At 34.2% G+C, this 14,664-nt stretch overlaps 1 protein-coding gene across 1 annotated transcript; it reads left to right on the forward strand.

Annotated features, from left to right (window-relative positions):
• Positions 1 to 639: 639 nt before the first annotated feature.
• LOC131595611 (GDSL esterase/lipase At1g28580-like) lies at positions 640 to 6,485 on the forward strand. The gene is made up of 4 exons (XM_058868044.1): positions 640 to 656; positions 1,011 to 1,132; positions 6,137 to 6,373; positions 6,475 to 6,485. Exons 1-4 carry the CDS (start codon positions 640 to 642, stop codon positions 6,483 to 6,485), a joined length of 387 nt encoding a protein of 128 aa, XP_058724027.1.
• The last annotated feature ends 8,179 nt before the right edge of the window (positions 6,486 to 14,664 follow it).

The following is a 14,664-nucleotide window of genomic DNA, read 5'->3' on the forward strand; positions in this document are numbered from 1 at the left end:
TAAATTCAATTTTTATATGTTAATATATTTTTATAACTTTTTTTGTTTGTTTTATATGTTGACTTTTTTTTCATATATATAGTTCAATTTTAAATAATGTTTATAAATTTGTTTACATGAGTTGGTTTGGTGGTTTGGTATTGATTGGATATATTAATGGTCCTGGGTTTAATCCCTATGGAAAACATTTTTTAGAATTAATATTCTATAAACAAATCCAGCCAAACAAGAGATTCCGCGCTAAACAAGAGATTCTGCACGCCTAGTCAGCTGTCCAGTCAGCCAAACAAGGGATAGGGTGTTCTGAAAACAGAATCTGGCAGGGGATAACAGTTATTTATCCCATAAATAAATGATAGACTTGTACAAATTATTATTATTTTATTATTATTATTAATATTATTATTATTATTATTATTTTATTGTTATTATTATTATTATTATTATTATTATTATTATTATTATTGTTACTATTATTGTTATTGTGTGTTAATTGAATAAAAGATTGGTAATTAAAAATAGAGTGAAAAGGTAGTGCACTGACAGTGTAAAATAATTTTACACTGTCATCCAATAGAAAATCATAAATGTGCCATGTCATTAAGTTTTTTTTAATAAAAAAATGGTTTAATTGGATACATGCATGAGAAACTAAGGTATGCATTCTCTGTCTTTGATTGATTTTCATCTCGTTCTTATTCTCGGAAATGTATGGATTTAACTATATATGCATGTTGTGACATGAGTGGTTTTGTAAGGATGATAGAATGACTTTTGGCTTTATGCTATGTTGGTGCTATCAAGATTATATCATATTGTTGCCTTATTTCATAATAATGCATGCATGTGGATGGGGAGTTATAATGATTTGCATGATAATGCATATATACAATAATGCTGGTACTTGTGTAAATTACTGTCATTTGATATGCAATTCTTCTTCAAGTAAAGTTACATACTCTTTACTCCTTTTTGTTTCTTGTGTAAATTACTGTCATTTGATATGCAAGAAACTTGAATTTCATTTCTCAACCACAAAGTCCCAATTGTCTGCTCCCTCCTTACGGTGAAACCCATTTTCATCACCCTAATGGAAGGTGCTCTAATGGCAGACTCATCATTGATTTCATAGGTATTAATTATTGAGAATGTAATATAGCTTATAGTTTTAATAGAGTTGTAAAAATAAGAGTCTTTGATTGGTAGTTAAGAGATAGCCATATACTATATATGGACATGGTTATCACACGTGTAACACAATAACAAGCTATCACTTTCTTTACTCTGAAATCTTCTTTCTCCTTCACTCTACATTTCTTGTTAACATTTCTTGTTCTTTAATGGAGAAATTGATTTTCACAATATGGTATCATTCGCCATTAAGATCCTTCTTCCGCTGCTTTTTCAATTGAATTTTAGCTTGTTCATTCATCTTCTCTGATTCCATGGCTCCTCCCCGAACATCTCTTGATCCAGCTTTGGATCAAACTTCCCCATACTTTGTTCATCCCAGCGATGGTCCTGGGTCAGTTACAGTTCTTCCCAAGCTTAATGGTTCTAACTATCATTCATGGGCTCGAAGCATGAAGCGAGCGCTCGGTGGAAAGATGAAGATTGAGTTCATTGATGGATCTCTTCCTGCTCCGGTTGATTCATTCGATCCTTCTTTGCGTGCTTGGAATCGCTGCAACATGTTAGTCCATTCTTGGATCATGAATTCAGTCTCAGATTCCATTTCTCAGTCCATCGTCTTCATGGAGAATGCGCTTGATGTATGGAACGATTTGAAGGAAAGATTCTCTCAGGGTGATCTCATCCGCATATCTGAATTACAACAAGAAATATACAATCTCAAGCAAGAAACCAAATCGGTAACTGATTTCTTTTCTGAACTTAAGATTCTTTGGGAGGAGTTAGATTTGTATTTGCCTTTACCAACTTGTACATGTCGCATCAAATGTTCTTGTGAAGCTATGCGTAGTGCGAGATCCAATCATCAATTGATGCAAGTTATCAGATTCTTAACTGGTTTGAATGATCAATTTTCTGTTGTTAAATCCCAAATCCTGTTAATGGATCCCTTGCCTCACATGAATAAGATATTTTCCATGGTCATTCAACATGAAAGACAACTTCAGCTTACCATTCCCAATGATGAGTCCCATACTCTGGTTAATGCTGTTGATTCCAAGAAGTTTGCTACAAGAAACAATTCATTCAAGCATGGAGCTCGTGTTTGTACCTTTTGTGGGAAAACTAACCATACGGTTGAAAATTGCTTTAAGAAACATGGTGTTCCCCCACATATGCAGAAGCAATTTCAGAATTCAGCTAACAATGTTGCATCAGATGGCAATGATGATGGATCTCTTTCTATTGGTGCTGACACTAAAAGTGACAATTCTCCTATGACTCAAGGCCAGTTCAATACTCTAATGGAGCTAATTCAGAAGTCTGGCATTGGTCAATCTTCAGGGCATGCTTCTTCTAATCAAGTTGCAGTTGGTCATCTATCAACAGGTAACACATCTCATTGCATGCATAGTAGTAGCCATAGTTCTTGGATCATTGATTCAGGAGCTTCTGATCATATTTGTAGTTCCATAAAATGGTTTCACTCCTATAAGCAAATTATTCCAGTTAGTGTTAGACTTCCAAATGGACAATGTCTTACTGCTAGCTATTCCGGTACAATCCATTTTTCTCCTGAGTTCATTGTGCATAATGTTCTTTTGATTCCTGAATTTGCATTAAACCTTTTATCTGTTTCCAAATTATGTGAATCTTCTAATTGTAATGTCACCTTTATCAATTCACAATGTGTTATACAGGACAAAGTCACTCTGAAGATGACTGGTTCTGCTGATCAAAAGGATGGATTGTACTACTTAACTCTAAGAGATAATGCTTCACCTCTTACACAATCACCTGCTTTCACATCTGCTATAGCAGCCACAGTAACCTTGCCAGAAAAAGCTTTATGGCACTTTAGATTAGGACACTTATCCAATAATAGACTTTTGTACTTACACTCTCAATTTCCTTTTATCACTGTTAACCATAAAGATGTTTGTGATGTTTGTAGCTATGCTAGACAAAGAAAACTCTCTTATAATACTAGCAATAGTCGTGCTGATCATCCTTATGATTTGATTCATTTTGATATTTGGGGACCTATAGCTGTCCAATCCTTGCATGGTCACTCTTATTTTTTGACTGCTGTTGATGATTGTAGCAGATTTACATGGATCACTTTAATGAAAAGTAAATCTGAAGCTAGACAGCATGTCATAAACTTTGTCAACCTCATAGAAAACCAACATAAAATTTCTGTCAAAACCATTTGAACTGATAATGGTGTTGAGTTTCATATCCCTGAATTTTATTCATCTAAGGGAATCATCCATCAAACCAGCTGTGTTGAATCACCACAGCAAAATGGTAGAGTAGAGAGGAAACACCAACATTTGTTAAATGTTGGAAGAGCCCTCCTTTTTCAGTCAAAACTCCCCAAACAATTCTGGTCATATGCTATTTTACATGCAACATTCATCATTAATAAACTCCCCACTCAAGTCTTAAATAATCTTTCTCCTCATTTCATATTGCATAATGAACATCCTGATATGCATAGTCTTAAAGTGTTTGGTTCCCTAGCTTTTGCATCCACACTAAATGCACATCGAACTAAACTTGAGTCAAGAGCTCGAAAATGCGTTTTTTTAGGATACAAGAATGGTATGAAGGGTGTGGTACTCTATGATATTCACAGTCATTCCATTATTGTCTCTAGAAATGTCATACACCATGAACATATATTTCCTTATTCTAACTCTAATTCCATTAACTGGGATTATCACCTTCACAAAGATTCTACCTTTCAACATGACCCTGCCATACATGTTCCATCACAGAACATTGAGCCAACTGATGATGAGCATGATAACCACCATAGATAATAACACATTACACCATTATAATTCTGATCCTGAAAATGTAGAAAACCCTGATGAGAATCATGACACCCAGCATATACTTGACACACACAACACTGAGAATTGTAATACTCAGCCTAGGCCTGTTAGAACCAAACAGCCACCTCATTATCTCTCAGATTATGTGTGCAATGTATCTGATACTTCAGCAGCCAAGTCATCCTCAGGTACATCCAAAGTTATTTATCCAATTTCAAATTATGATTCATTACATTTTTTATCTGCATCCCATCGTGTCTTTGCATCAAATGTTTCTCTCATCCATGAACCAAAGAATTACAAAGAAGCATGCTTATCTGAACATTGGATTCAAGCGATGAAGTCTGAATTAGATGCATTAGAGAAGAATAAGACTTGGAACATAGTTGATTTGCCACCACATGTCAAGCCAATTGGAAACAAATGGGTGTTTAAGGTAAAACATAGAGCAGATGGCACGATAGAGAGGTATAAAGCGCGACTTGTGGCTAAAGGTTACAATCAAATCGAGGGACTGGATTTTTTTGACACTTTCTCACCAGTAGCGAAGCTCACAACTGTTAGAACTCTCCTTGCGACTGCAGCCATCAATAATTGGTTTCTACACCAACTTGATGTCAACAACGCATTTTTACACGGGGAATTGAAAGAAGACGTGTACATGACAATACCTGAAGGTGTTACATGCCACAAACCCAACCAAGTATGTAAACTTCAAAAGAGCTTATATGGTTTGAAGCAAGCAAGCCGCAAGTGGTATGAAAAGCTGACTGCTCTTTTGTTACATCAAGGTTACACTCAATCTACTTCAGATTATTCCTTGTTTACTTTGAAAACTAACATACATTTCACAGCCATTTTAGTTTATGTCGATGACATAATCTTAGCCGGCAATTCTATGTTTGAATTTGATCGGATCAAGCACATCCTTGACAAAACATTCAGTATCAAAAACTTGGGAACATTGAAGTACTTTCTTGGCCTCGAAGTTGCTCACTCAAAGACAGGTATCTCTTTGTCCCAACGCAAATATTGCCTTGACCTCTTACAGGAATCTGGTATGCTTGGTTCTAAACCAGCTCCCACACCTCTCGACCCATCTGTCAAACTGCACGCAGATAATGGCAAAACCTTTGATGATATTGGAGCTTATAGGCGCTTGATAGGTCGACTGTTGTATCTTAACACAACACGTCCTGACATTACGTATGCCACCCAACAACTCAGTCAATTTCTTCACAATCCAACAATGGCACATTACCATGCTGCTTGCAGAGTCATACGATATTTGAAAAACAGTCCTGGTAGAGGAATATTGTTTCGAAGAGATGCTGACTTGCAACTGCTTGGTTTCTCTGATTCTGATTGGGCAGGATGTATTGATTCAAGAAAATCCATTTCAGGCTATTGTTTTTTCCTTGGAACTTCTATTATATCGTGGCGTGCGAAAAAGCAGAATACCATTTCCAGGTCGTCTTCAGAGGCAGAGTATCGGGCTTTATCGTTTGCTACATGTGAACTACTTTGGCTGATAGCTCTCATGAAGGAATTGCACATTACATGTACCAAACTCCCTGTTTTGTACTGTGATAGCCAAAGCGCAATGCACATTGCTCTCAATCCGGTTTTCCACGAGCGAACAAAACACCTTGAAATTGACTGCCATTTAGTTCGTGAAAAATTGCAGCAAGGATTACTACGGCTCTTACCAATTTCGACTCATGAACAACTAGCTGATTTCCTAACCAAAGCTCTATCCACTTCAACCTTCAATAAATTCATTTCCAAGCTTGGCATGATCAACATTTATCATGCTTAGCTTGAGAGGGGATATTGAGAATGTAATATAGCTTATAGTTTTAATAGAGTTGTAAAAATAAGAGTCTTTGATTGGTAGTTAAGAGATAGCCATATACTATATATGGACATGGTTATCACACGTGTAACACAATAACAAGCTATCACTTTCTTTACTCTGAAATCTTCTTTCTCCTTCACTCTACATTTCTTGTTAACATTTCTTGTTCTTTAATGGAGAAATTGATTTTCACAATATTAATATCTTCATTCAATTTTCATCATACCCTTTTTCTTTTTCACTTTGATAAAGAGTAAAAAATCATTTTTTTTTTGGTTTTGTGTTTGTGTTTGTGTTTGTGAAGCTGAGGATTTGGGACTTCCATATGTGAAACCTTACTTGGGTTTTAAGAATGGTGGTGTGGAGGAAAGTGGGAGTGTTGAGGATGGTGTGAATTTTGCGGTGGCTGGAGTGACTGCTTTGGATAGGAGTTTCTTTGAAGAGAAAGGGTTTGTTGTTGGTGGGACTGCGAATTATTCTCTCATGGTTCAGATTGATGAGTTCAAGGAAATGCTGCCTTCTATATGCAATTCTTCTTCAAGTAAAGTTACATACTCTTTACTCCTTTTTGTTTCTTGTGTAAATTACTGTCATATGTAAAGTTTTGTTTGCATATTGATCATTATTTATTTATTATTTCAGGAAAAATTTAGATGCAGATACTTGGAAGTGAAGATAGCAGGACTTTCAAAGTTATGGATACATCAACATACAAATATATAAAAAAAGGATTTTTATTTTATTTTATGTGAAAATTCAAATATAGAAAATAATAATATGGAGTTGGATATATATTAAGATGTTAAGGATATGATTTATTTTGTAATTAGTTTTTATCAATATAATATGAAACCAATCTTTCTATATTGAATCATTTGAATTTATTTAATAGAAAATGGTATAATAGTTTAATTTTAGTTATTTAGCTTTGTCATGGTTCAAAATGTAATGGAAAATATTTTAAATGAGTAACTTTTATTTAAATAATAATATTTTTCAATTATATTAAAAATTGAATTTATAAATTTATTATATTTTTATATAATAAAAATTATATAATTTGAAGTTCTAGTGACAGCAAAAAGAAAACAATTCGTAGCTAGAGTTTCTATTATTTGTAATACTAGCATAGTATATAGTGACACTGTAGGAAAAAACTTAACCGTAACTAAAAGTTATTGTGACATTTAATGTAGTGTCACACTACACCCCCTTAAAGTTGACGCCAAGTGTGGGTGTCACTCAAAGTCTAATAGACATTTACCTACAGATTATTGACTTTTAGTGACACTTTTTGAGTGTCACTGAAAGTCAATTTTCTTGTAGTGATGGGTGGTGATTGGGTGACAGTGTAAAAATATTTTACACTGTCAGTGCATCACGCATTTTCTCTTAAAAATATTATTTAAATACATTAATACACTTATTTTTTTTTTTTTTGGGGAAGTCATTAATACACTTATTTTATAATACAAATGAATATATAATTATATTCTTTTCATTTAGTAATAGGTGTAGTGTTAAATCAGCTGACTATTTTTATTTTATGTTATGAATTTGATAATATATTTTGAGTTTTTGGAAGATCTTTCGCAGTGAATTTAGTGATAAATTTTGAATTTTATTTATAAATTTTCATTTTCATTATCTTATGCAACGAATTTAACAATTAATATATCTTCTATATATGATATTAATTAATATTAAGGACAATTGATTTAAATTGCCGTGTAACGTATCATATTAGTATTTTGTCACAATATCATTATCTATGTATGTATTTAATATTTATAAAAAAAAAAATCAATCATGTGACCTATCACGTCATCCTCCTCTAACAATAAGTTAACTAAAAAGATTATTAATGTAAATAAAACATTTAGAGACTCAAAGTTTGAAAAAATTATTTTAAAAGACCAAAAATAAAATTTAATATATTTAAGAGGATTAAAAATAGATTTCACCTATAAATATACTATATATTTATCTATTTTGTAATGATAATAGTATAGATGGTTTGAATTAATATATATTTATGATAAACATTTATTTTAATTTTTGCAATTGAATTTAATTTTTGAAAATTTTTCATGATTCAAAATTAAAGTTAATTTTTTTAATTATATATATATATATATATATATATATATATATATATATATATATATATATATATATATATATATATATATATATATATATATATATATATATTTTATATATATATTTGAATAAAGCTGATATATTAAAATAAAAAGGAGATACACAAAAAGGAGATGGGGACTAGGCTAAAACCCTCTCAATGGCGAATAAATCTGTAAAAACTCATCCTAAACCTATTTTTTACAAAATCACATCTAATATCTAGAGGGATGGTATCAAAAAGAGTAAGAGAGGAAACCGTGCGACCGAGACTAGCAAAAAAGTCAGCACAAGAGTTACCTTCTCGAAAGATATCAGTAATCCCAAAAGACATGTTCCTTATAATACTTTTACACTATAACCACATATTCCTAAGCTACCAAGGAACCAAAATATTTCCTTGAAAAAGCTTGGACCACAATAGAAGAATCACTCTCAATCCAAAGCTTCAACCATGCTTTATCTCTAGCAAGCTCAATGGCTCTAAAAATGGCAGAGAATTCCGCATGTAAAGAATTAGGATCTGAAGAAGGCTCGGCAAAAGCTAAAAGAAAGTTGCCGAGAGAGTTCCTGAAAATACTGCCACAACCACTAGCATTGTTAACGTAAGAACCGTCACAATTACATTTAACTCAGGGGTGGCCCTGAGCATGGGCTCGCGGGGCGGGAGCCCAGGGCCCCATAATTTTAGGGGCACCAAATTTTTTTTTTTAAACTTGTTAGAATTTTTTTTTTAAATACTGGCTAACAAAATTATAGGGGCACTACAAAATCAAAATTAATAAAAGAATATAATTTTCCATTAATAAAATATAGAGTAGAATAAAATCAATCAATTCCCCTAAAATAAAATCAATTAATATATCCATAATTTTAGCAACTAAAGAATTTAATTGAGGCACTAAGATTAAAATGTTGATATAGAGAATATTTTATATTATTGATAATGTTATTTGATAGGTTAGAAATCTTCTAACCGTGTCAAATTTGGATTAAGTTGTTGATCTTGATGGTGAAATTTTGTTTGAAGAATTGAAAGTTATTAGAGATGTTTTATCCATTGAAACAAAATCAAGTTATATGGTATTGAGTTCTTTAAAGACTTTTAATTGTTTTCCTAATGCATGCATAACTTAGAGAATAATATTGACTATTCCTATCATTGTTGCATCTGCTGAAAGAAATTTTTCTAAATTAAAATTATTAAAATCTTATTTGAGATCTATTATGTCACAAGACAGATTAGATAGTCTTACGTTGATTTCAATTGAAAATAATTTTTTTGAAGAACCTTGATTATGACCAAATAATTAATGATTTTGCAACAAAAAATGCTAAAAGGATGATATTTAAATAATTTTAAAGGTTTGGTCAATTTTTTTATAGAAAAAAAAGACCAGATCAAGAAGAAGAAGAAAAAAAAAGAAAAAGAAGAAGAAGAATAACTTTCTTTATAGTGGTTTATATTTTGATGTAGTATAAACATTGATTCAAAGATCCATATTTGTATTATTTTTGCATAATGTGAACTGAAAATGTGTTTTTTATTCAATTTTTTTTATCCTTATGTATTTATTGTTTAAAAAAATTATAGGGGCACCACTCTTTTGATTCGTCCAAGGCACCCAAATTCAAAGGACCGGCCCTGATTTAACCCAATCCAAAAGAGGGGGCTGCCAAAGGACTTTCACAATCTTGGGAGCCCGAGGATAATTCAACTTAATCCGGAAATATTTAAGAATACGGAAATCATCCATGAAGGAAAAAAGCACACTTAGAAGAATTGTTACCAATCATACGAACCTGAGCCAAGATGCTGGAAAAGCTGGGCTGACCCGGCGGAGGTTTGTTGAGAAATCTAGCATTGTTGCGCGTCTGCCAAATATGAGAAAAAATACCAACAATCGTCGCTGAGATGATGAGAGAGCATTGAGGAGAGTTGCTGCACCCGCAAAGATCCCAAATGTTATCCTTCGAGAAGCTACTAATATTCGACTGGAGAAGATTACATAACCAATTCCAAAGCTTTAGAGCATAGGGGCAACCAAAGAAAAGTTGGAAGGAGGTTTCACAAGTCTTCTAACAGAGGCTACACATAGAACATGTGGTACAACCTCAAAGTTGCAAGGCGTCATCCGAAGGAATCTTGTCGTGCATGATTCGCCAAGCTAAGAGAGCCTTTGAAGGAGAAATGTCTGCGTTCCAAATTCTGCCAGCCCAACTAAACTTCAAAGCGGGAGAAGCTTTAAATTTGTAAGCCTCTTTCATAGTTAACTTACCGTCCGCAGCAGAAGGCCAAACCATTATATCCGGGAAGTTGCTAGGAGCAAAGGTCGAAATTACCGGAATAAGAGAAGGCATTAAAGTGAACAGTCAGGATTTGTATGTTCCAAGCACCGTTACTAATAATATCACTAGCCAACATATCTGTATCAACACCGTTTGAAGAGAGAAGCTACAAATGGATTATGTTCAAAAGAGGCGTCCCGCACCAAGCATCTTTCCAGAACCGGACTCTGTCACCTTTGCTAAGCAGCCAAGAAATATTAGAGATTAAACAGGAAAGCTCAGGTTTTAAACTACTCCATAAGGACGAAAAAATATGATGACGAATGAAGCCAAACTTCTGTAAGACCCTAGCTCGAAGAATACAGGCCCAGTCCTCCATACTGTTAAGAAAATCCTAGCATAAATAAAGATTAGAGGCATTATTAAGGACAACGAGAGAGCGTAAACCAAGACCTCCGAACTTCTTTGGTTGACAAACTTTACTCTAAGCTACTGTAACTAGTTTCCTGGAATTAGTATAACCGCTCCAGATGAAGTTTCGCGAAGTAGTCTCCACCTCTCTAATTAAAGAGACAGGCCAAGAGTAAGAGGAGATTGAATGGTATATCATGCCATGAACCACCGCACTGACCAAGGTAACTCTGCCGGCGTAAGAAAGAGTCGAACCTTTCCAAGCAGCCATTTTAGAGATCATTTTATCAGCTAAAGCTTGAAAATGAGCGCGTCTGACCCTACCTTTAAAAATGGGAACCCCGAGATAATCGAAAGGCAAAGAACCTCGTCTGAAACCTGTGAGCTGAGAGAAACTATTAGCTCTACGCTCCAACATTGAGCCACAGTATATCAAGGATTTAGAGTTGTTGATGACTTGACCAGAGGCTAGAGAATAGTTGTGGAACAGATTGATGAGGGCAGCAATATTGGAAGTTTTACCTCTACAAAAAATAAGAATGTCATCTGCATATAGACCGTGTGTTGGCATATTAAAGTTTCTGTTAACTTTCATGGGAATGTGGGCACCAGAAGAGACCAAGGCATTAATATGGCGACTCAAGACGTCTTCCGTAAGACAGAAAAGAAGAGGAGAAAGGGGGTCGCCTTGACGAACACCACACTTATAGGGAAAATAACCATGAGTTGATCCATTGAAGAAGATGGACATATGAGCAGAGTTTAGAATTGTCGAAATCCAGTGACAGAAAGTCAAGCTAAAACCATATCTTTTCAAAACAGTCAAGAGGAAATCCCAATGAATGGTGTCAAAAGCCTTGGAAATGTCCACTTTAATAGCAATGTTCCCACCTTTGGTTTTACTGTCAAGGAGATTTGCTATCTCGGAAGCAAGCCGGAAACAATCTTTTATATTCCTTCCTTTTATGAATCCTTTGTGCTCCTTGGACACCAGAAAAGGCATAATGATCGAGAGTCTGTCCACGCGAATCTTAGAGATAACCTTGAACTTGAAGTTGGCAAGAGCTATGGGTCTAAAATTGTCCATAGAATCAACATCTTTAGATTTAGGAATAAGAATTATCAAGTTGGCATTGTAGTTGTTTGGCATCCAATCCTCCTTAAAGAATTGCCATACCGCATTAAAAACGTCCTGCTTAATGATTGTCCAATAAGTTTGAAAGAATACTCCACCGATTCCATCCGGGCCAGGGGCACTATCCTTACGAAGACTGAAAATCGCATTAGTAATCTCCTCCATGGATGGGACAGAAGCGAGCGTGAAATTCATTGAATTCGTGACCAACTCGGGAATGGCCTCCAACAGATTCGAATCATGCACCGTACCTACAAAACCAAAAATATTAGTGAAATAATTAACTGCGTGAGCAGCCATGTCCTCAGGATCTAGTAAGACACAATCACCATCACATAAACTCAAGATTTTGTTTTTATTGCACTTGATTTTGGAGACTCTGTGAAAGAAGGAGGTATTTCTATCGCCCATTTTATGCCATTTCAGCCTAGCCTTTTCCATCTAAAAGAATTCCTCTTTAGCCAAAGCTTTTTCCAAATCTTGTTGGGCCTTGTATTCTTGAGACTTTAAGCTGCCAGTCATGCCCAAGGTCTGAATCTGGTTTTGGATATTGTTAAGGTGATTAGTTGAGTTTTTAACAAGAACATGAACATCTCCAAAGACTTGTTCCAAATCCTTAGTTTGTCCTTTAAAAGTTTGAGCTTTTGCGACAAAACAAACACGGGGAAACCACACACGGGTTAAGACCAACTATCCGCAATGAGGGCTTCGCAACTGTCATGTAGCGTCCACATGCCAAGGAATCTGAAACTGGACTTAAACTTGATTGCAGAGAAGCTGACATCCAGGCAAATCGGAAAATGATTTGATCGAAATTTTGGAAGGGTGAAAACGTGGGAAGTGTTACAAGTCGTAATCCAAGATTGATTACAAATAACTCTGTCAAGACATCTTTCAACCAAATGAGAACCAGCCCTGCCATTAGACCAGGTAAAAAACTGACTACGAGTAGGAAAATTTAATGGAAATACACCGACGGTGTAAAGTAGTTTTACACTGTTAGTGAATTGTAACCGTTAGATTTTAAGTTATGTTTAACTTTTATTTTAATTATATATAAAATAATAATTATGAATGGTTGTGATGGAGTGTAAAACTTTTTACACTAAACTTTACAAATTTTAAAATACGAAACAGAAAACCTCTAGAAGAAAAACTAAGTTATTTACCAATTTTAAATAAGTCACTAAACTAAAAAATATTGTATTCAAAATTTTAACTTAGTATAGTATTTTTTAACTTAGTCTTTTCATTGGAACTTTGGTTAACAATTGATTAAGGAATATATTAATTAGAAAAACTAATTAATTTTTTTTTAATTTGAAAACTTATTTATGAAATTTCTAAAAAAAATGGAGGTTTGATTATTACTGTAGCTAAAACCTTAAAAAAATGGTGAAGATAAATATGGCCGACATATGTGTAGGTTGTTTCTTGAAAATCGTGGTTATTAGTTAGCGTCCGAAAATAAAAGGAAATATAATTGCTGTAATTCACTGTTGTTGCAAAAGTTGCAGAACTCTGTCTACTAATTCCTACTCGTCAAAACAGTTCTTCGCCTAGTCACAATCAAATATCTTTAAATACATCTTAGCCGTTTATTTCTTCATCTTCTCACCTACCTCTGTCACGTTTTTAAATCTCCCACTAACTGACTCATCCACGCGCGTTACAATCACGTCATATCCACTTCCTATCAGACTCTAATGTTATGTTTGGATTAGATAAGAAAATGAGGGGAAAGAAAGAAATTTTAAGGATTGAAGATGAAGAGAATTTAGAAAAAAGTAAGATGATTTTTTAGTTGTTTGTGTTTAGAAAATGAGAGGAAAGAAAGATGTATATTTACGAAATGACATAAATATCTTTATGATAAAATAAATGATATATTAATTATTTATTTTTGAATAATATATTTTTAATAAATATATAAATGCGTCATTAACAATTAACGTAAATACATGAACATAAATATTAATATGCATATATGTTATTATAATGCACAAGGATAAGGATAAACATAAGGATAAAACTGGAACAATAATAAAATTAAGGGTGGCAAAACGGACCATGGTCCGTCGAGCCGGCCCGCACACCCGTCAAAAATGACGGGTTAGATTGGGATTTTAGGCTCGTCACTCGCCAAAGCCCGCACCGCCAAAACCCGCAGCCAGCCATACCTGCCCTGTCAAAGGCCGCCGCCCGCCAAAGGCCGCCCCTCCTCCAAAACTCACTCTTTTTTTAGTTAATTCTAGTAATTGCAATTTTTGATGGTTTATTTTATACATTTATTTATAAATATATGTAATATTTTTTTAAGTAAATTTGTCAAAAAGTTGCTTTTATAAAAAATTGTTTTACAAATAAGTGAAAAGTTTAATTAAAAGGTAAAAAAAGCCTATTAATCTATTAAAAAATATATAAATAAAAATAGGCGGGTAAACCCGCCGCCCGCCAACCCGCCATCTGTGCGGGGCGGGCATGACTTTTATGCTCATTTTACTTGGCGGGCATGCCCACCCGGCTCATTTTTTGGCGGACATAAGTCGGGGCGGGCGGCTTGTTTTGCCACCCCTATGTAAAATAACATTTTCTGTCCACTTTTAAGCGGAAACAATTTTACGTGTGGGTCTCACGAAACTTTCTTTTCATTGTCATGGTTCTGTTGAAATAAATAGAGGAAGATTTTTTGATTTTGTGTTTTCCATCCATTCACTTTCTCTCCTTCATCATTCATGCAAACCAAACATAGTGTAAGGCTATGTTTGGATAGAGTAAAATAGGGGTGGACAAATTTTATCTGACCGATTCGTTGGTTATTTTGTGCAATTAGATCGTGTCGGATTAGGTGTCGG

Source organism: Vicia villosa, linkage group LG1 (assembly GCF_029867415.1).
Source record: "Vicia villosa cultivar HV-30 ecotype Madison, WI linkage group LG1, Vvil1.0, whole genome shotgun sequence".
NCBI classification, from domain to species: Eukaryota; Viridiplantae; Streptophyta; class Magnoliopsida; order Fabales; family Fabaceae; genus Vicia; species Vicia villosa.

Bases quoted from the DNA above. Each gene is read 5' to 3' on its own strand.
- LOC131595611 (XM_058868044.1), top strand. The intron at 1,133-6,136 runs GTATTAATTATT...GTGTTTGTGAAG, and splicing joins ACTCATCATTGATTTCATAG to CTGAGGATTTGGGACTTCCA.